At 33.8% G+C, this 24,362-nt stretch overlaps 1 protein-coding gene across 1 annotated transcript in view; it reads right to left on the bottom strand.

Moving 5' to 3' along the window:
• LOC143234943 (voltage-dependent calcium channel subunit alpha-2/delta-3-like) overlaps window positions 1-24,362 on the bottom strand; it is a 116,941-nt gene that overhangs the window by 45,667 nt on the left and 46,912 nt on the right. The window contains exons 12-22 of the mRNA XM_076472640.1: window positions 23,965-24,043; window positions 22,602-22,651; window positions 22,046-22,129; window positions 21,505-21,696; window positions 20,683-20,739; window positions 18,637-18,693; window positions 17,222-17,302; window positions 16,360-16,434; window positions 8,701-8,781; window positions 8,068-8,091; window positions 5,410-5,481 (exon numbers count right to left, since the gene is read on the bottom strand). Of these exons, the coding sequence (XP_076328755.1) occupies window positions 5,410-5,481; window positions 8,068-8,091; window positions 8,701-8,781; window positions 16,360-16,434; window positions 17,222-17,302; window positions 18,637-18,693; window positions 20,683-20,739; window positions 21,505-21,696; window positions 22,046-22,129; window positions 22,602-22,651; window positions 23,965-24,043 (852 nt within the window). The remainder of the gene's footprint in view (window positions 1-5,409; window positions 5,482-8,067; window positions 8,092-8,700; window positions 8,782-16,359; window positions 16,435-17,221; window positions 17,303-18,636; window positions 18,694-20,682; window positions 20,740-21,504; window positions 21,697-22,045; window positions 22,130-22,601; window positions 22,652-23,964; window positions 24,044-24,362) is intronic.

Below are 24,362 nucleotides of genomic sequence, written 5' to 3'. Positions count from 1 at the left end.
TAGTTTTTCTTACAACACGTCTCTATACAGAAGAAACTGAAATATAATAGTAGGTGTCAGTTATTCTTACAACATGGCTCTATACAGAAAAAACTGAAATATAATAGTAGGTGTTAGTTCTTCTTACAACACGTCTCTATTCAGAATAAAATGAAATATAACTGTTAGTTTTTCTTACAACACGTCTCTATACAGAAGAAACTGAAATATAATAGTAGGTGTCAGTTATTCTTACAACATGGCTCTATACAGAAAAAACTGAAATATAATAGTAGGTGTCAGTTATTCTTACAACATGTCTCTATGCAGAATAAATTGAAATATAACTGTTCGTTCTTCTTACAACACGTCTCTATACGGAAGAAATTGAAAGATAATAGTAGGTGTGAATTCTTGTTACATCAAGTCCCAATACAGAAGAAATTGAAATATAACAGTAGGTGTTAGCTCTTCTTACAACACGTCTCTATATAGAAAAATTGAAATATAATTATTAGTTCTTCTTACAACACGTCTCTATATAGAAAAACTGAAATATAATTGTTAGTTCTTCTTACAACACGTCTCTATACAGAATAACTTGAAATATAACAAGAGGTGTTAGTTCTCACAACACGTGTCTATACAGAAAAAACTGTATGATAATAGTAGGTATTAGTTCTTGTTACATCACGCTTCTATAAAGAAATAACTGAAATACAATAGTATATTTTAGTTCTTGTTACAACACGCTTCTATAAAGAAATAACTGAAATACAATAGTATATTTTAGTTCTTGTTACAACACGCTTCTATAAAGAAATAACTGAAATACAATAGTATATTTTAGTTCTTGTTACAACACGCTTCTATAAAGAAATAACTGAAATACAATAGTATATTTTAGTTCTTGTTACAACACGCTTCTATAAAGAAATAACTGAAATACAATAGTATATTTTAGTTCTTGTTACAACACGCTTCTATAAAGAAATAACTGAAATACAATAGTATATTTTAGTTCTTGTTACAACACCTTCTATAAAGAAATAATTGAAATACAATAGTATATTTTAGTTCTTGTTACAACACCTTCTATAAAGAAATAACTGAAATACAATAGTATATTTTAGTTCTTGTTACACCACCTTCTATAAAGAAATAACTGAAATACAATAGTATATTTTAGTTCTTGTTACAACACGCTTCTATAAAGAAATAACTGAAATACAATAGTATATTTTAGTTCTTGTTACAACACGCTTCTATAAAGAAATAACTGAAATACAATAGTATATTTTAGTTCTTGTTACACCATGCTTCTATAAAGAAATAACTGAAATACAATAGTATATTTTAGTTCTTGTTACAACACGTCTCTATACAGAAGAAACTGAAAAATAATAGCACGAGTTAGTTCTTCTTAGAATATGTCTCTGTACAGAAAAAATTGAAATATAACAGTCGGTGTTCGTTCTTCTTACAACACGTCTGTATACAGAAGAAATTGAAATATAATTGTTAGCTCTTCTTGCAACACGTCTCTATACGGAAGAAATTGAAAGATAATAGTAGGTGTGAATTCTTGTTACATCAAGTCCCTATACAGAAGAAACTGAAATATAATAGTAGGTGTCAGTTCTTCTTACAACACGTCTCTATACAGAAGAAACTGAAATACAATAGTATATTTTAGTTCTTCTTACAACATGTCTTTATACAGAAGAAATTGAAATATAACAATAAGTGTTAGTTCTTCTTATAACATGTCTCTATACAGAAGAAATACAGCTGTTAGTTCTTCTTACAACACGTCTGTATGCAGAAGAAATTGAAATATAACAATCGGTGTTAGTTCTTGTTACATCACGTCTCTATACAGAAGAAATTGAAATATAACAATCGGTGTCAGTTCTTGTTACATCACGTCTCTATACAGAAGAAATTGAAATATAACAAGAGGTGTTAGTTCTTGTTACATCAAGTCCCAATACAGAAGAAATTGAAATATAACAGTAGGTGTTAGTTCTTCTTACAACACGTCTCTATACAGAAGAAACTGAAATACAATAGTAGATATTAGTTTTTATTACAACACATATCCATGAGTTTTATATGAGACCCGAATCTCGAGCTTCTTCGAGTAGTTCACTAATCTTTTTCAGGAGAATAAAGTGTTTTGTTTCTAATAATGAATAGAGAAACCAAGAAGAAGTAAAAATGTGTTCTAAAGACAGCTGGCTGGGTATTAGAAACTTTAATTAAAATAAAGTTTCGAACAACATTTCGACCTTCTTAGGCCATCTTGAGGTTAAGAAAGAGAGTTTAAAACTGACCTTTTCTCGACGTATGTCTGAGGGACGAGAGTGTTAACGGTTACGTGTTGTAGGGGGCGTTGCAGTTAGATGTTATCTTATTAGTTAATATAGGTATAAAAGTGTTCTTTCATACTGATTTATATTTTGGTCGAGTTCTTGTATAAGTAGGACTTCTTTGATTTTCCGTTTGTTTACATTTGTTTACCTACTTTGTATGTTGGTGTTTTCTACGGTTATGTTTTGTTTATTTGATTTACAGTGTCGAAAAACGTTCGAAGGTGTTTTTGTGTTCTCTTTGAATCTGCTTTTCATTTTTCTGATTGTTCCTCCGATATAGAAGTCGTGGCAGTTGTTGCATTGTATTTTATAAATAATGTTGGTGTTGTGTTTGTCAATGTGGTTTTTATATAGTGGAGATTTTAGTTTTGTACCTGGTTTTGAATAAATTTAGAGTTTACTGAAATGTTATGTTTTGTTGTATATTGGTTAATTAATCGCTAATATCGGAAACTTATGATATGCAGTAGTGTAAGGTTTTATAGTTTGATGTTTCATTGAATTTATTATTGTTTGTTTGCTGTTGACTGTGTTGTTGGTCAAGGTCTGTGTGCGTGTTTAATACTTTCAACGGTTTTTGAAGGAAATTTCTTGATGTTGATGAAGTGTTGTTTTATTTGGTTGATTTCATCATTAATTTTATCAGGTGAACATGGTTTTATAGCTGGGTTTGTTTGGTTTGTTAGTATATTGAGTTTTTATTTTGTTTCATGTGCCGAATCCTAGGGAATGTATGGCCCAGTGAGGGTAATATTTTTGTGGATTTCTATTTTGAATTGTGTATAGGTTCTCGTGATATTGAGGTTGAGAAATGCTAATTTGTTAGTTTTCTCGTGTTTACAGATGAACATAATATTCGAGTGAATGGAGGTAATGTTGTTGAAAAAATCAACTAAGTGTGTGTTTTGTAGATGTTGAATTCAGAAACTGTATCGTCAACATACCTGTACCAGTACAGTGGAATTAATCACTTAAGATTCAATCTTTGTCAAGAAAACGTTGGCTAGAACTGGTGACACGGTCCATACTTAGGCTATTTATTTGTAGGTAATTTTGGTCATTGAACATGAAGTTAGTTTTGGTGGTAGTGAATTCTATGAGAGTTGCTAACTGATTGCTAAGGATGTTTATTTACGGGTAAGGATCTTGGAAATAAAGTTCTAAAGCTGTCTTACAGGTTTCAGTAGTTATGTTTAATAGGTGTAATGAAATATACAGGGACGGATGTTGACGTTATAAAACCGGATGTTCAACATAACACAGCGTAAAGAAGCATCCAATCATAACCTGAAGTTGGTGTCAGGTTTATTTTCTGCCAAAGAGGTGTGTAAACCACAAAAAAGACCTAAGTGTACTAATAGTTATAGAAAATGTTAATCAAACTTCATAAAGATAAAATTAAGAATTAAATAACAACAAAAGTGGCGGGAATTTAAGAAAATGATAATTTGACGTAATATATAGGAAATACCAATATAGTGAAGTAATAATCTACGTGGAAACTATTGTAGGTCAGAAATTACTTCAAAACTATATATATTTTTAATTAGAGGTAGAATAAAACAAAAACCTTTACTGAAAGATTTGTTTCAGTTAGTGTTATAGTTTACGATAATAGAAATGTTCTTGGGTTTGAGTCGATCGGATTCACAAGTGATCAAGTTTGTGGAGCAGGAGGTAGAATCTATTTAGGAGACAGTTCAATGTACGTGTTTACATTGTGGGGCTCATAAATCAGTGGCTTACAGATGGTGTTTGTATAAGTCTCTTTAAAGTTAGTCAGGTGGTTAGGGCGCTCGACTCGTAATCCGAGGGTTGAGGGTCACACCTAACATGCTCGCCCTTTCAGCCAATAGGAGCGTTAAATGTGTCGGTCAATCCCACCATTCGTTGGTAAAAGAGTATCCCAAGAGCTGGCAATGGGTGGTGATGACTAGCTGCCTTCCCTCTAGTCTTACGCTACTAAATTAAGAACGGTTAGCGCAGACGGCCCTCGTGTAGTTTTGACCTTATGTGAAAGGTCATTTTATATGTTTTATTGTTATTCTTCGAAATACTTATTGGTTCTTTAATAAATGTGTTACGTTATTAGACATTATTACAGCACGTCTTTAAACAGGAAAAACAAAAATAAAATCACACTAAAACTGTAAATTCTGAAGTATTCTGTAATAAATCACAAATTTAATTTAAAACCTATACATTAAACGGTAACTTTCATTAGAGGATTACCTATCAGTAATTAAAATTAACAATTAATATTCTAAAATATTCTACAAATAATTTAAGACAACACGGTTACGAAAAATTCTAGCTTCAAGCTGCTATTTAGATAAAATTAGTTCCCTCAGATTTAAAACTAACTACAAATAATAAGTACTTATTCACATGTAATAGTTTTAAACATCATTGAAAAGTGTTTATCTTGTTACTTGTAAACACTTCCATGATCTCAGTTTACACTTATATTCACACATCTGTGAAATACGTTTATTCGATGTTCTTATCTGAAAAAGCTTCCCTAATCTCAATTCACACCTACATTAAAACATCAGTAAAGTGCGTTTACTCTGTGTTCTTACTTAAAAACACTTCCCTGATCTTAGTTCACACTTACATTCACACATCAGTAAAATACGTTTACTCTATGTTTTTACTTGAAAAAACTTCCCTGATATCAATTAACGATCCTCTTCACACATCGATGAAGTTTTTCTGATTAATGTAAAGGTTATAAAGCTTAAACCGTTTCCCAAAACCATCTCGTCACTCTTATGAATTATAAATTTAACGATATGCTACCTTAAACTGCAAATTTAGCTTACGTTTCTGTATTAAGGACCTAAATCTGCAATCCAGTGGAAGAATCTCCACATTCTACGGTTTCCGTTATATTAGAACCGGAACTACTTATAATTCCGAAGAACAAAAACACGTGTGACGTCTTCAATTACCACGATGTGGCAACATATAGATTCAAAACCTTTGACAACATCATGTGATAGCTGTGCTTATGACATTTTGAAATCCTCAAATATCTTTCATACGTACTCACCATTCCATCTTGATGAAGTTTCACGTTAATTTGTTTGGATCCAAACTCTCTATCGATCATTTCTCTTCTTAACTGAAAACATAGAAAGTTATGTTTGTTTCTTACAGAAGGTATATAGTCATAAAATAAAATAACACTATTACTTTAGCTTCCCACACGTTGTCTGTAACAAAATAAAACCACATAAACACTATTAGTTCAGCTTCCTACACGTTGTCTGTAACAAAATAAAACCACATAAACACTATTAGTTCAGCTTCCTACACGTTATATATAGCACTGTGTAAAAATTTGTACTTTTTCTTGTTCCTGGGCAGAAAGTGTTATTTCCCAATTATTCATGCCCAAAGTAAATAGAAAAGCCCTATTTTTCTCTTCAAACTTTGCTTTTGTGACTTGGGAAAACATGATGGGAGACTATATTTGGGGCTGATACGTGAAAGTGATTTACATTGAAGACGCAAATCTCGAAAGACTACTCACTTCTAAACATTTTTGTGCATTTTTGTATAACTTTAGTATAAACACATGTAAATCTTGATTCATATATTGTTTTATTCAGACCTTATGTAAATGAAAATGTGCAAATTTGCCCGTTTTTACATAGAAAATAGGGTAATTTCTAAATTTCATTATCCAGGTCACAAAAGCAAAGTTTGAAGGGAATAATGGCCATTTTCTGTACTTTTACAACATAAGCAATTAAGAAATAACACATACTTTATGTTACATAGTGTAATGACGTAAAACCACAGAAACCGTTACTTAGCCTATGTATAACTTGCACACAATGACGTAAAACCATAAAAGCTGTTATTTCATCTTTGTATATGAGTTATCAAAAGGAGTGAAACAACAAAAATTTTTACTTTAGTTTCTGTATCTGAAGGAAATAAACTGTTACACCACTTTTCAATAAATTATATTTATAGACGTTTTTTACAAAAACTGGGTTGTACCAGTTTTTATACATTGTATCGAATGCCATAAAAGTACAAACCCTGTAAAATTTACAAAAACTTTATTACTTCAGTTCTGTATACCTTACACCTAGTGGTGTGAAACCCCAAACACTAAGTAGTTACCCCGGATGTTCTGTGTGGAAAGGATGGTGCCTTAGTGGGGATTACGTAATTGTTACATAAATGTTATGTAATGAGATCAGATGGCACTGCTGCTTCAGGATGGTGAGGAAGTAGATGCGATGACGTCATAGTTTCATAAAGTGACAACAGAAAGCGTATTGCTAGTCCACTATAGCAATCGGCAAAAAAACTTGTCTGTTAAGAGAAAGCGCAACGCCAGGAGAAATCACGTTAGATCATGGTTCAAGTATTATTCTACATAGAGCGTGTTACATATTTCCACGATACAGCACGTTGATATGATGAGAGCACAGAAAGTGAAGCAGATCAATGATCTAAACTTTATAGTAACAATCAGTCTTAAGATTTAATAATTCAATCTAAGTTAAATACATTTTTATCGCAACTATAGTTTTGTTTTATGAGTGAAAAGTTATACATATACTTTACAAAGACACCTGGTGTTTCTATAGATATATAGTGTTACTAAGAATGGTATTTGTATAAGCAAACAGTTCTATAGGATAATAAGCTCATTGTAGGGTGTCTCAACATGTCATCAACGTCTATATCTTATACGTTCATAATGTTAGCAAAACACATAGGTTCAAGAAGTCTTGATAGAAGTGAAATAAAAACTCTGTAACCCAAGCGCTTTTGAAAGGTGGACCTTTCGGAAGCACTTGGGTTATAGGGTTTTTATTTCATCACATATATCTTAAAAGTAAAACATTATTTTAATGATTAAATTTCTATCTACTGTGTTTAACAATAAATTAGTTCTTCATAGTTACTATGGGTGGATGGTGCTATTAAAGACAACGTTACCGTAATTCGTAGGAATATAGATTGCAGATCAATATTAATTGACCTTATTTGAAATATTTTTCCTGAAAAGGATTGTTATTCAGGGAATGTAGTTTATTGTAAAAAAAAACTATGCTAGACGAGTAATGATGTGAAATTTGATCTTTAGGCTGAAAAACGATTTGCATAATTTTTAAGTGAAACGATAATTTATTGTTTCAAAATCTATGTGAGGAAAATATGAAAAATTGCAATTTATCAGTTTGAACCATCTGAACATGACCATCAATGAAAATTCATTTATCATAAGATGGGATCAGAAGTTTATTTAGCTATATAATAATACATGATAGGGTAACAATTGCTCCAGCATGGCCAGGTAGTTAAGGCACTTGACTCGTAATCCGAGGGGCGCGGGTTCGAATACTCGTCACATCAAACATTTTCGCCCTTTTATCCCTGGGGCCGTTATAATGTGACGGTCAATCCAACTATCAAATAATAAAAGACTAACCCAACAGTTGGCAGTAGGTAGTGAAGACTAGCTGGCTTCCCTCTGGTGTTACACTGCTAAATTAGGAATGGCTAGTGCAGATAGCCCTCGTGTAGCTTTGCGCGAAATACAAAGCAAACAAACAAACAGTATAACAATTTCAATCAGCAATAGAACATTGACACTTCTTTATAATTGACATCTACAAAGATATATCTGGTGTTTTAAGTTGCTTGCAGCTCTTCTGTTGTATATATCTTAAAATAAACTTACCATTTGGAGATCTTCGTCAGGCTCCTGAAGTTACAAAAATGCAAAACTGTTACATACTTCAATTCAAATATTTTATACACAAAACAGTAGTACTTATTCAGAATGAGAGTAAGTTAAAAATTTAGGTTTCCAAAAGTTTCTAATAATTCATTTTCTCTACACCATTTATGTATTTGATTTTTTAAAATATTACGTTAAATTTTAGTGTGTAAAAGAGACATCTTGTTTTCATAGTATGTTGAATAGTTACATTTAAAAACATAATAAAGACAAAGACAAACACCAAGAGAACAAATGACATCTATAAATTCTGTTACAAAATGAAAAGTAGTCAGTACTAAATGAAACAGTTATCAAACTCGATCGCATAAGGTTTATTGTGCAAATATGCAGAGAAAGACTGAAAATAATGGTATCAACAAGAATAACAGACTGAAATTAGTCGTAATCAAAAATCCTTGCTGGAATGGTGTATTAAATTAAATAAATTATTTATTAGCTTAATCTTCACACATCAGTGTAAGTAGCTTGTTTTGATTATAATTACATTATAGCACAATTAACAGTAGAATTTCTAATATAAATTTTATTGACTTGTAACAATTCTACAAAATAGAAAATAATCATACTTACACGAGCAGGAAGATTGTTATTAACAAGTTCGACTTCCAACAAATCAGTACTAGAATAGTCAGGCTTCAACATGTCCTGAAACTATAGACAAAAGCTGTAACTTAGTAAAGGTGTGATCAGGCTTCAACATGTTCTGAAACTATAGACAAAATTTATAATTTAGTATAGAAGCAGTGCTACTATCTCATGCACCTTGAATGAATTTAAGCTATGTGTGTGAATATTCTGTGCATCCAGTATAATATAACCAATTTGGTACCATTAACTTGTGTATCCTCTATAGATATAACCTACCGAGTGCCAGTGTCTTATGCACCTTTCATGGTTTCAATTCTAGTGGCTTTTAACCAACACTTATATATGCACTGGAACAGTAGTCCATAGACTGTAGATGCACATGGATAAAATTTCAAACAGTACCGTTCCACCTGGAACTGGGGATTGCATGTGAAGTACAATAATGATATATAAAACTTTACTTGTAACAATAAACATTTTGTTATTGAAATACACAACAATGACGTTTTGAAAGTTATACGCTAGGTGCAATTTTTAATGTTGGCTTGGCATACAAAAACATACAACATTGTTGAAAATACTATGTTTTAAGTAATATAACATGGAACTTCAATACATCCTATGTCGTCACAATTTATTTGTTTGCTAGAGAAAACTGCTAATCACGATGATTGTGACGACAAACGACGCATAAAGTTCCAAAGGTACACTACATGGCCAAAAGTATGTGGACACTCGACCATTACATATATATGTGCTTAGTGAACATCTCATTTCAAAATCATGGGCATTAATATGTAGTTGGTCTACCCTTTGGTGCTATGACAGCATCAACTCTTCTGGGAAGGCTTTTCACTAGACTTTGGAACATGGCTGCGGGGATTCGCTCCTATTCAGCCACAAGAGCATCAGTGAGGTCAGGCATTGATGTCAGGCGAGAAGACTTGGTTCACAGTCGACATTCCAATTCATCCTAAAGATGTTCGATGGGATTGAGGTCAGGGCTCTGTGCAGGCCAGTCAAGTTATTCCACATTAACCTCGACAAATCATGAACCTAGCTTTGTGCAAGGGGGCATTCTCATGCAGAAACAAAAAGGGCCTTCCAAAAACTGTTGCCACAAAGTTGGAGGCACACAATTATCTAAAATGTCATTGTATGCTGTAGAATTAATATTTCCCTTCACTGAAACAAAAGAGCCTAAACCATGAAAAACAGTCCCAGACCATTATTCCTCCTCCAGAAAACTTTATAGTTGGTAATGTGCATTCAGGCAGGTAGTGTTCTCCTAGCATCCGCCAAACCCAGATTCCGTCCGACAGACTACCAGATAGCGAAGCGTGATTCGTCACTCCAGAGATTGCATTTCCACTGTTCCAGAGTCCAATGGCAATGCGCTTTACACCACTCCAGCCGACAGCTGGCATTGCGCATGACGATCTTAGGCTTGTGTGCGACTGCTCGGCCAAGAAAACACATTTTATGAATCTTCCGTTGAGTCCAGAGACAGTTTGGAACTCGGCAGTGAGTGTTACAACTGTGAGCAGACGATTTTTACGCACTACACGCTTCAGCATTCTGTGAGCTTGTGTGGCTTATCGCTTCATAGCTGAGCTATTGTTTCCACCCACCTCACAATACAGCACTCACAGTCGACCAGGGCATAAATTTGACGAACTGACTTGTTGGAAAGGTGGCATCCCATGACAGTGCCACGTTAAAAGTCATTGAGCTCTTCAGTAGGATTCATTCTACTGCTAATGTTTGTCTATGGAGATTACATGGCTAAATGCTTGATTTTATGCACCTGTTAGCAATGGGTGTGGCTGAAATAGCCAAACCCACTAATTAGAAGGGGTGTCCACATACTTTTGGCCATGTTCTAGTATACCCATAAAGTTCATGGTGATCTAATAATCTGGAAAGTTTGTGGTAAATTAAAAAATAATGATACCTCTTCAATAAGAGTAGCAACTGTGTTTTAGTTCAAGGTAAAACAAGGGTTGCTAAGTCTATTTAATCACCCAATCGATTGTCATGGATATTCCATTCTAAAATGTCATCGGTTTCACAGTTTCTTTTGAAAGTAAATAGTTGTTTGTGACTTTATGTCTACAATTGGTATAAAAGTGAATACAGTATACAGTTAACATTATAGAAGAAATGCGTTAATTTGTTGTCGTTATGTGGAATGAACTTCACTTTATTTTCACCAATGGATTGGTTGGTTGATGGTTTATGGCACAAAACAATGAGCAAAACAAGCTATAAAATACAAAAGTAAAATATTATTCAAGATAAAAATAAATGAAGTTAAAAACCAGATAAAGTTCCAAAAGCAGGTAAAAAGATTAAATAAAATTAAAAAGGTCAATGACCCGTAAGAAGTTAAACATACAAGTAAGCTGGATAGTGTCACCATCCCAATGACACAGTCCAACGTAAGGGGTAAACCTGAAAAAATGACATGTTGAAAATGGTGCCGCCACTCACAGTCATGACAATTGCATGACAGTAAAACGTGGGATATTGTGACTTGAATATCACAGTGATCACACATTGGTGGGCCAGTCCCAGCTAAAAGAAAACTATGAGTTCAAAAACTGTGACCAATACATAGCCTTGTGAGAACAACTTACTTGTTTCAGAAACAAGATGGTTAAAGCTTGTTATCGCGTTGCTCACAAGTTGACAGCCAATTGGTGAAAAGTCAGCCTTTCAATATGAGACCACAGTCCACATATGGGACAGGCACAGCAGTGACAGCACCAGAACAAACGGACTTAGCTGCGGTGTCAGTGAGCTCATTCTCGTGAATACCGATGTGGCCAGATATCCCGAAAAACTGGATATGGATAGAAGACTAAAAAAAATGGGCCAGTCGGTTTGAATATCGACTAGAACATGGTGAAAACTAACGTGAAGCGACTTCAGGGCCAGTTTTGATCTGAGACAATCGGTATAAATGGTACAATCAGTGTAATGCATAACTACGTGATCCAGGGCAAAAGAAACGGCATACAACTCAGCAGTGAACACAGAAACTGTAGAATGGAACTTGTGAGCAACTACAAAGCCATAATAAACCATGACACAGCTCTCAGGGGCATCTGGTTTTGAACAACAGAATAAACAGAAAAATAAGAATGGTCCAAAACATGTTTGGCAAAGAGAAGATGATAGTTCCAATCGGGAGTATGCACCTTCCTCAGAAGACTCAAAGACAAATCACAAGTGGGGATGGTAATAAGCCATGGTAGGATGGGTTGACCAGTGGAGACACACCCAATTCAGTCAGCTCTGCTTGGATACGAAAGCTAAAAGAAAAAAGGGCAGATAATCTATTCTAAAAGAACATAACCCATTCAGGAAAAAAGACTCAACCCTAGGTGAGATGTGGTAAGGATCGAAGTTTAAAAACATACTTCAAAGAAAGTTGCAAACAGCGAAGGTTAAGATGAGGTTCGTGGGACTCAGTGTACAAACTCTTGATTGGAGAAGTGTGGAAAGTTCCTGTGCAGAGCTATAGCCGCAGATGGTGAATGAGATCCAGCATCTACAATCCGATGGAACTGGTTCAGTGACAGAACATGGTACAACAATATCTCAGGAGTAACGAGGCTTCATTAAACTAAACTGTTATAAATAGGTCAATATTATTGCTTTATCCACATTTATGTAAATAGAAAAAACACTAAAGCAAGAAGATAATTAAAAACTGATAACTTAAAAATGGGGAATAAAGATTTTTGAACGATTGAAACAAGACAGGAAACTTAAAGTAAAAATCAAATCGCCAAAAAGTAAAATCACTTATAGTTTGAGACATAATGTTGAAATGTTCTTCCTCAGCTACAAGTGCATATTTTGACTTCCCTAAATTTCACATGGTGTCAAAACGGGAATTTGTAAGTCGAGGAAATAATGTTCACGGTATGTCTGAAGTTTGTTTTTGTTATTCCATTTTCACTTTAAGCTGCCTGTTTTGTTCATTCATTGGTAAAAACGACTGCATGGCAATGTTACACAATTAAAAAAAATAGACCTATTAAAAACTGGAACTGTCAATGAACTTTATTCTGTTGTGACATCGGATGGCCATGTGAAAACATATAAAAATTCAATACAGTCAAGCTTCTATGTATTCACAGTCCCTGAGAAGACAAGATTATATGTGATGTGTATTTTCCCCAGATGTTCAGGACTAGTGGTATTAACTGGGTATGAAAAAAGCTATATATTTTTCATCACAAGCACAAGAAGGAAGACATGATAGAAGATAAAGCAGCATGCACAAGAGATATTGGTTTTCTTCTAAATCACAACCAAATATATTCTATATGTTTCATACGAGGTAAAAATCAAAAGTTCATAAATACAGTTTTGCATGTTAATTTGTATGTGTTAATTTTCGTTTCTAGTTTTAGTATTAATTATAAGTCCAATTAGTGTATTTGTAATAATGTATATACAAACAATAACACGTATATAGCAGTTACTTTATTTTACTGTGAAAAACGAAGATACAAACTGTAATAAGGTCTGTAATAAGAACTTTACATTTTTCATGTTAACAGAAGAAGATAGTTTTCTGTCAATCTAAGAAACATTAAGTAGTGTAGATGTCCATATGTTAGGTGTTCTGAAAATGCACAGAACAATTATCTTCAAATAATTCCCTTCTTCTTCATGTAAAAAAATAACTGAAACTTTTTCTGAGTTTCGATGTAGGAATATCGAGTACATATAAGGTGATTTATACGTTAATGTTTTTCTTTTTGTAGGAGCTACTTGCTCAAGTATGGTTTTGATCCCCAAGTAATTGTTTTTTATAAGTCACACCAATAAAATATCAGTGAATTAGTGTTAACAGACGGTCTTTCAGCTGACCCACTGTTTCACAGATTCACACGTTTCTTCAACTGCTTCTGAAGCAAGGACAAAATAAACTAACTCAGATGATGAACATGAATCTCCTTCACGTCAGTCATGACAGAAAAGTTCATGTGCTTCAACGAGGGCCTTGTATTAGTAATCCAAACCGTACAGGAATGACCACTCAACCCAATATGTAAAGGCAGGTCACAGTAGAAATTGGTGGTGAAGTATGTGATGCTGTGATTAAATTACAATTATTCACTGGCTGAGACAACGTCAGTCTTTTCACAGCACCAGAGATTCAGGATGTTGGAAAGTTTCTCATTAATATAGACAAACTGCTTTACCTTATGTAAACAAGGTAAAGTATTCTACTGAACCACAAGCAATCAGGACAAAAACAATCACAAACCAAAAACGTTCCTTACTAATATTGTCAGTGAGCAAACTATCAGAATAGAAACTGCCACCAACCCCATGATGTCCGCCAATATTGTAAGTAGCCAAACCATCGTGACAGAAACTATTACCAACCAAAGATGTTCTTTGTCAATACTGTCAGTAGATAAACAACCAGAACATAAATTACCACCAACCCCATGATGTCCGCCAATATTGTAAGTAGCCAAACTATCGTGACAGAAACTGTTACCAACCAAAGATGTTCTTTGTCAATACTGTCAGTAGATAAACAACCAGAACATAAATTACCACCAACCCCATGATGTCCGCCAATATTGTAAGTAGCCAAACTATCGTGACAGAAACTGTTACCAACCAAAGATGTTCTTTGTCAATACTGTCAGTAGATAAACAACCAGAACATAAATTACCACCAACCCCATGATGTCCGCCAATATTGTAAGTAGCCAAACTATCGTGACAGAAACTGTTACCAACCAAAGATGTTCTTTGTCAATACTGTCAGTAGATAAACAACCAGAACATAAATTACCACCAACCCCATGATGTCCGCCAATATTGTAAGTAGCCAAACTATCGTGACAGAAACTGTTACCAACCAAAGATGTTCTTTGTCAATACTGTCAGTAGATAAACAACCAGAACATAAATTACCACCAACCCCATGATGTTCTTTGTCAATACTGTCAGTAGATAAACAACCAGAACATAAATTACCACCAACCCCATGATGTTCTTTACCAGTACTGTCAGTGATAGAAATATCTGATTTGAAACTACCACCAATTCATGATGTTATTTACCAAAACTGCCAGTGGATAAACTACCAAGCAGAAATTCATAGTAGCTCACTATAAAGCAACGTCAATTTCCATCATCTGTTGGCTGTAACTGACACAAAAAAGTCAACATCCTTGTCAGAATACGGAAGAAAATGGAATCTGAGCCATCTGGATTGCAGAAGGCAGTAAATTACAACTGTAAACAGAGATGTAAAAGAGGTTGTTGTTCCTGTAAAACACGAGTACCGTTTACAGAATAATACAAGGACCAGAGATTATTATTTGGACTCATATGATGATAGTGATTGTTCTGAAGAAGGGGACTAATTAATTTCTGTAATAGTATATATATTTACATATATGTATCAATAATTTAACCAATCCTCTATGTTATTAAGGTGATCAGAAATGAGTAGATTTTTCAAAATGTTGTCACATTAACTGAACTACCTTACTGATCTATATCTTCATGTGTACCTCTGGCTCTAAACGATCTGATCAATCGATTTGTGCTTCAGATTTTAGTTTATTTTTTTATTATTATTAATGCTTAGACATGACATCAAACCTTCAAATAGTGCACTTTTCATGTAAAATGTCCACGTTTCGCTTTATTTTGGAAAATATTGGTACAATGTTGACAGTTACAAGTTGCACAAGCTGAGTTTTGTATACCGAATTTTAATTTCCTTTGTTTCTCTGCTCTTTATTAGCATTTAAAAATGGCCTCAAAGTTCGAAATAATAATACATTTTTGTATGAAATATTTGTAAACTACATTCATTATCAAAACAATAAATATAAGATTAGGGTTTAATTTGCTCTTTTGTGTTAAATGTTTCAATATGGTAATAAATCTTCAAATGGAACACTTTTTATGTAAGAAAAAACATTTTATAATTTTTGTAAACACTGACACTGTGTTAGAAGCTACAATTTTTAAGATACGTTCACAAGTGGCGACTTATCAAAATACCAAATGCTAGACGGCCCGGCGTGGCCAAGCGTGATAAGGCGTTCGACTCGTAATCTGAGGGTCGCGGGTTCGCATCCCCGTCGCACCAAACATGCTCGACCTTTCAGCCGTGGGGACGTTTTAATGTTACAATCAATCCAACTATTCGTTGAGAAAAGAGTAGCCCAAGAGTTGGCGGTGGGTGGTGATGACTAGCTGCCTTCCCTCTAGTCTTACACTAATAAATTAGGGACGGCTAGCACAGATAGCCCTCGAAAAGCTTTGTGCGAAATTAAAAAAACAACAAAAACAAACAAACCAAATATTACCATATAAATTAGCCACTGCATGTGATTATTTCGAGCCAAAAGATGATAATGATTCAACAGAAGAATACAGACTATGTAGAAGACGTTAAATAAGATAATCAGCTGCGCTATAATTATATTTATTTTACAACACAAAAATAGAGGTTCGACAGAACCCCTCCATATACGTGCGTGAATATCTAAGCCAATTATTTCAAAGTATGTACGTTTTAGTTCTATTTCAATACCTAAGATATTTATTAGACACAAATACAGATTTAAAATGTTTTCTTACCAGAGGTCGAAGGTCCGGATGAAATAACACATAACCATTATTGGTGATTATGAAGGCGTATCCATTAACACCGAGCTGAAAAGATATTTTTAAACAGCTTAAAATTGGATACAAACTCAAACACTTACTGATTTAAGTATTTAATTATATTTTGATCGATTCTTGTTAGAATGCCAGAATTCCGTAAACACAATTCTTTTAAAACCCACAGATAAAATATTTTGATATAATAATCTCTGAAACACCAAATCACGAGAAAAAACACAACATTTTACATTTAAAATTAAGCACAATGTGTCCTAAATCATAATTTAATATCATGTTTAAAGACTTAATATTATTCTCTATTGGAATTTCAGAAGGAGCCGTGCTAACGTTATGCTTGTACAGAACCAACAATATGAAATGTTACGAGGGAGAAGTTACAAATATTACTGAGTCTGTAATACAACAATTATCTGATAATCATACTGAAATTATTGCTGTGAGGCCTGGTTCACGAGACTTAACATTGTAGAGACTACAATTTTAATACCCAGTCATAAAATCTTTATAAACCGTGGTTTACACTCACATCGTAAACTCTTTCCAAGTGAAAAAGACCACATGATTTTATAATTGGAATCAGGATACTGGTTGAATAATATTATAGTTATAGATAAAGCGGGGAAGCAGCGAGGTTGGGATTTTCGAGTGTATATTGTACTAACGGTTGTTGTCGGAAACCGGTGGGATTGGGATTTTAGGATATATGTTAAATAGTTAAAGATGTCGTCAGGCAACAGTGACGCTAGAAGATTTGAACGTGGATTGTGTTTCGACAATAATTCTAGGCAACACTGAAGTAACTGTTTTTCATTACCTTGTACGATGGAACAAGTTTCAGGATTTCTTTAATAGGTACGTCAGTCCCCGCCACTCCTAGAAGTTTCGTATCCCTAACCTGCAGTAAAGGAATTTCTGTGCATTACTTTTTGTGTTTATGTTGTTTGTTATTCTAGAAAATATTGAAAATTCAGTAATAAACATTTCTAAGCTGTTGAGGAATATAAAACAAACCAAGACAGGTGTAAGAAATTGTAATATTTATTTTGCCCAAATGGATTAACCACGAGCAAAATAGTTAAGTAATAATTCAAAACATGTCATCCACCACAAAAAATACGTGAACAAAGGTTGATTACATCTCACAAATGTTAACTGACATACATAGTTTACTCTACTCTAAGTATATTGGTACACCATACTAAAGAGCTTTAACAATATTATGTCATTAAAATTCATGACACTATTAGTTAACATAAATATTTATATAATATTACTATTTTATAAACCATTTGTGTAAACCAAATGTTATTAATTTATCCTCTGTAAATGAGCTTGCACAGAAAACGCTTATTATACACTGTCTACACTTAGTGGTTCTACAGAGTCCAAACTGTCTACACTCGGTAGTTCTACAGAATTCACACTTACTACACACTGTCTATACTTGGTGGTTCTACAGAGTTCACATTTACTATACACTTTCTACACTTGGTGGTTCTACAGAATTCATTGTCTATCTTTAGTAGCCCTACAGACACCACACTATCCACACTTTGTGGTTCTAAAGAGTTCACACTTACTACTGATTTTCTACTCTTGATGGTTCTACAGAGTCCACACTTACTACACACTTTACTCTTGGTGGTTGTACGAAGTACACACGTATACACATTGTCTGCTTCAGTGGTTGTACAGAGCCTACACTTATTATACATTTTATAAACATGCATATTCTACATGATTGACTCTCATTATACAATGTCTATTCATACTGATTCTATAGAGTTAACTTTTATCATACTTTGTCTACACTAGGTGGTTCTAGATTATTAACATTAACTGCACTTTGTCCTAGGTAGTTCTATACAGTTAACACTAACTGTGTTTTATCTACTCTAAGTGGTGCTACCCAGTTAACACTATACTTTGTCTACTATAGGTGGTTCTATGTTGTTTACACAAACTATATTTTATTACTCTGGGTGGCTCTACACAGTTAACAATATACTTTGTCTACTATAGGCGATTCTACACTGTTAACATTTACTATACTTTTTCTACTCTAGGTGGTTCTGCACATTAACACCTACTATACCTTTTTCACCATTAATGGTTCTACATTGTTAACATTTACTCTGCTATGGAGGACTGTTAACAGTTTCTAACTCAGGATGTTTAAACATTCTACTTTTTACTACTAGGTGGTGGATTCGCTAACTACAAGAATACCTCTCTTCTCCTCTCTATCCAGACGTTTTTTTTAGCAAGAATCCGCTGCGTGATGTTCTATTCGTGAGTGAAAATACGTATAAAAATCTTCTAATACAAAACGTCACAGAATACATGAGACAATTAGAGTATATTATATAGAAATACCCAATTATTTGAATTATTGCTATTAAGTTGTTAAATGTTTAGATTTTTGTAAGAAAGAATAGCTGCCCCAATGATTTATTGAAGTAGATTATCACATACAGGTAAACAGAAACTATGATGAATGATTATTTACTTTTCTAAAACATTCAACAGTACTCTCAATTTTTCAATATCACTTTATCTTTTTCTATTTCACTTTACACTTTACGAGAAAGAGAGCCTCAGGGGAAGAACAGATGACAATAGGTGGTATGTGTGTGTGTGTACATATACACACACACACACATATATATTAGTTTATTATAATTCAAAAACAAGCTCAAACTAAAGCAAATTATACAAAAAACGCTGCATTAACTGCAAAGATCCCAGGGTACAAACTACAATGTGGAATTAAAAAAAACGTACCTGAGGTTTTGGAGGTGATTGCAGAAATAGAACCCACATTGCAGTGGGGATACCCCATCTACCAGTCTTAACATCCATTTGCCCTCTCCCATAAGAAAAATAGTAGCAATAGATATAGAATTAGAAATAGAAATTGGGAGAGCAAGATGTGGGTGCTCAAGCCCACAAAGTCCCACATCTATATCGCCCTTCACTGCCTGCAGACAGTTGTGGGAAGGTGACTGCTCTCCCAAGTAAAAATATAATTGAAATAAATAGACAAATAACAATAATAAGGAAATAAGATACTACCATTTGAGAGTAAGTAAGATGAAAACTTACCTCTTGATGTTAGCATTCCAGCCCCCAGTATAGTAGAAAGGCACTAATTGACAGCACAGCTGGTATAGTTAGTTTGCTGTACTGTCAATTAGTGCCTTTTTACTATACTGGGGGCTGGAATTCTAACATAAAGAGGTAAGTTTTCACCTTATTTACCCTCAAATGGTAGGACCTTATTTCCTTATTATTATTTTTTTTCTATTTATTTCAATTAATTCTTCACTTGGGAGAGCAGTCACCTTCCCACAGCTGTCTGCAGGCAGTGAAAGGTGATATAAATGTGGAACCTTGTGGGTTTGAGTACCCATATCTCACTCTCCTAATTTCTAATTCTATATCTATTTCTACTTTTTATTTCTTATGTGAGACTGGCAAATGAAGGTTAAGACTGGTAGATGGTGTATTCCCACTGCAATGTGGGTCCTACTTTCTCAGTCACCTCCAAAACCTCGGGTACATTTTAAAATACCACATTGTAGCTTGTACCCTGGGATTTCTTCAGTTAATGCAGCATTGTTTGTTTTATTTGTTTTGGCTTGTTATTGAGTTATAACACTCTAATATAATTGGTCAGAGGTTTGAATTTGCTGTTTTTAATGCAGTCCTTCCTTGTGATTTTACTTTTTTACTATTTAACTATTTAAATATTAAAATGTATTTATTTTCATTAATATATATACATACATACACTTCATTAACTGTAGACAGATCTACCAATATCAAGTGACATATATATATATATATGAAGTTCCAGCTAGAGCTCCCGTCATAAAGTGGTATATCTACTTCATAAACTGTAGCTAAATATATCAATATCAAGTGATGTGAATATATATATATGTATATATTCTTCACAAGTTGTACTTAGATCTATCAATATCAAGTGATTAAGTATTTGAGTCTATATCCAGAACCAACAATATCAAGTGGTTATATATTTGAGACTCTAGCCAGAGCTGCTATTATAAAGAGGTATATATACTTCACATGGTCTAGCTAGAACTATCAATATCAAGAAGTTATATGTAATTTAACTATAATTGTAAAACATTTCCTAGTTTATTACTTGATGCTAAATATTTAGTACCATTTTACTCAATTTTGATGTATGCCTCTACCAATGTCTACAACTTATTGTGATAAATAAATCTACCATCTTCTACTACTTACAGTGTAGTTTCGAGGGTCAAAAGCTGGAATTGCTACTGTAGTGAACAACTGAATGTTCTGCAAAAAATCATGAAAACCTTGTTAATTTTATATGAAACATGGAAATTAAATGTCAACATTTCATAAAGTACTTACCTATACAAGGTTTGTCACCACTATTAGTGACTAGAGGATGATAATTTTAAATCTCAACATTTCATAAAGTACTTACCTATCACAAAGTTTGTCACTACTATTAGTGACTAGAGGATGATAATTTTATTTGTCTTTTTTTAGACTAAATATGAAACAACTGCTCCAATGAACCATGTTGTAATACAGTTGTATAAATGTTTTTATTGATTTCTGCTAACATAGCTTTGATTCCAGGAAGAGAAACCAGCTTACTTTCTTGAATACTTATATGAATCATGCAATAACAAACTTACTTATTTTATTCATGCAATAGAATCTCCCTCAGATATTTATTCTTTTCACAAACTCTTTAATGGAAGGTTTAGCTGACACAGGTTATAAAATGATAACACTTTTCAAAATTATCTAGTGGACAAGTGGTGAAATGGTCTAAAATAATTGGGTTTAAAAAGTGATTTGTTTTTACAGAAGTAGTGCACTATATTTGTTATCTTTGTTTTATTTCCGTTAACTAATCAATCTAATAACATTTCATTAAATTTCAGCACTTACAATATTATCATGCTAATAGGTTTTAATCATATAGAAGGTTCAATACTTACAGGTTCTAACCATCAACAAGGTACAATACTTACAGGTTCTAACCATTTACAATACCAACATAATAAGAGATTCTTTAACACCAACCTTGCTTTTCTTGGGTTTCAAAATTATTTCTATTGTGGAAGGAATCTGGTGGCCATTTTCACCTATCATTTCTCCATCCTGTACCATGTCCATCTCTCCAACTTCCATCTGTCTCTGTTCTCGTTGTTGTAGCCTTAACTTCTTTATTTTTGCCTGTTCCCTTTCTTCCCACAGCCAGTTGGACAGCAGGGGCTCTAGGACATCACAAAACACTTAACAGATGAATTGTACTTCTCAATTCCCAGTCTTTGTTATTGTTGTTATAAAAACAAAACATAAAACATCCATGATCAGTGAAACTTTCTAATAGAGTTTTAGAATAATTCTCAGAAATAAATTAAATTTACACACAAGCTTCTGCATAGAACAAGATGTAGAGCTAAAACAAATATGTAATTAACAGTGCTAAAAACATATCCAAACATACAGTACCTAATATTTTGGGTTAAATAGCAAGATTATTGCTGTATAAAGTATTTTCAACATTATCTAACATACTCTGAATAGAGAACTTTAGTAACGATTAAAATAAATAACTTACTGAGGGAGGAGCAGAGACAGGTGTCCAGATGACTGGATGCTGGTTAGACAGGCCAATGGGACGACTCATTACAGGGATGTATTTCTGTAATAAGTCAGAATTTAATGTTACAGAAATAAGCAATAGCTGCTATATAATAACAGGTCATGTAGTTAGAGTTAAGTTTTTATGTTTGCAAGTTTCCCTTATAGAATCTGCTCATTTCGTTTTGATGTTAGATTAATAATGTACATCAAGTATGCTCCATGACGTCATATAGTTAAATGCACATCATATTGCTTTTTGATGTAAGGTTACCATACATCTTTAGATACCAATTTGATTTCCACAAAATGTAAATCTCAATTTATAAAACATTACAATATATAGTTTAATATATCCAAATTCCATACAGGTTAATTTTATAAACCATATCTTTGAATTTGTCATAAAGCAATAGTTAGAGTTTTCAATAACTAACTCAGGTCAGTAGGAAGATTTCAGATTTAAGACTTGTTATCATAACAATGTGGTTTGTTCACTGAAAGGAGGGAGGTAAAAAAATAAATTCACTTACCTCGACTTGCTCCCTCACTTCAGCTAAAGTCGCCACATGAGTGTAGTACCCTTCAACAGAGAAAATACCATAATTAAGGATTTGTATAATACCAAAATTGTTTTTTGTTTGTTTGTTTTTGAATTTCACACAAAGCTACTTGAGGGCTATCTGCGCTAGCCATCCCTAATTTAGCAGTGTAAGACTAGAGGGAAGGCAGTGAGTTATCACCACCCACTGCCAACTCTTGGGCTACTCTTTTACCAACAAATAGTGGGATTGACCGTCACATTATAACGCCCCCACGGCTGAAAGAGCGAGCATGTTTGACGCGACGGGGATGCGAACCCGCGACCCTCAGATTACGAGTCGCACGCCTTAACACGCTTGGCCATGCCGGGCCAACACCAAAATTAAGCTGAACTATGACACTGCTAAAAAACATTGTACATTTCAACGTCACTAATTAAACGTTATTTTTACCTCTCCAACAATAAAAAAAATCATTTGTTTGTTTCCGTCATTAAGTGAAACAATATTTCATTTATCTATAATAACTGAACAAATATTTTATTAATCTACCATCAAGTGAAATAATCAGTTAATATGTCATTAAATGAAACAATCGTATCTTCATCTATCCTTATAAGAGTAAGTAATCTGTATATGAGTCACTAACTGAACAGATCTTTTGTTCATCTGCTTTAAACATATGAAATCTTCTATTTGTCTCTCAAAAATAGAATCCTATTTTTATTCATTTAAAATTAATAAAAGATACTTTTGTGTCTAGAAAATATTACTTTATATTTGCGGTTCTATATTGATAACTTTATAGTTGGCCCGGCATGGCCAAGCGTGTTAAGGCGTGCGATTCGTAATCTGAGGACCGCGGGTTTGCATTCCCGTCGCTCCAAACATGCTCGCCCTTTCAGCCGTGGGAGCGTTATAATGTGACGGTCAATTCCACTATTCGTTGATAAAAGAGTACCCCAAGAATTGGCGGTGAGTGGTGATGACTAGCTGCCTTCCCTCTAGTCTCACACTGCTAAATTAGGGACGGCTAGCACAGATAGCCCTCGAGTAGCTTTGTGCGAATTTAAAAAAAAAAAAAAAAACTTTATAGTTACCAATATAGGGACTAAGATGAAATAATTCCTAAGATCACGTATGAAGAAGGCGTGTCCCACTTACCTCTGTTTGCACAGGCCATCCAATTAACGTTCATATGTCTGTCACCTCTCTACCTATCAGATAGGCCGATAGGGTATGAAGAAGACGTGTCAAACTTACCTCTATTTGCACAGGCCATCCAGTTAACTTCCATATGTCTGTCACCTTTCTACCTATCAGGTAAGGTATGAAGAAGGCGTGCCCCACATACCTCTGTTTGCACAGGCCATCCAGTTAACTTCCCGTATGTCTGTCACCTCTCTACCTATCAGGTAGGTGAACACTCGCACCTTGAATTATCAGATAAAAGATTGATTTTTAAAGGGCGTGATTAGATCTAACAATATTTCCTTAGAATTTTTCAACAGTTTACAACATTAAGCCCACTCAACAAGGTTTATAACAATTTTATGTATAATAAATTTATCACAAAATTTCTGCTAATTTCATTTAAGCATAAAAACAAGGTATTTATCGACGTAATGTACGCCCACTTTAACACAGAAAACAAGATATTTAATTTAATGTATATGAAATCAATCTGAAATATGTTGCAAAAATGTCGATTATTCTTTTATTTCTTCTGTACATTCTTCCTGAATGATATAT

This window comes from Tachypleus tridentatus, chromosome 12 (assembly GCF_004210375.1).
Source record: "Tachypleus tridentatus isolate NWPU-2018 chromosome 12, ASM421037v1, whole genome shotgun sequence".
NCBI classification, from domain to species: Eukaryota; Metazoa; Arthropoda; class Merostomata; order Xiphosura; family Limulidae; genus Tachypleus; species Tachypleus tridentatus.
Note: the sequence above shows the minus strand (reverse complement) of the source record. Positions and strands in the feature narration are given on the sequence as shown.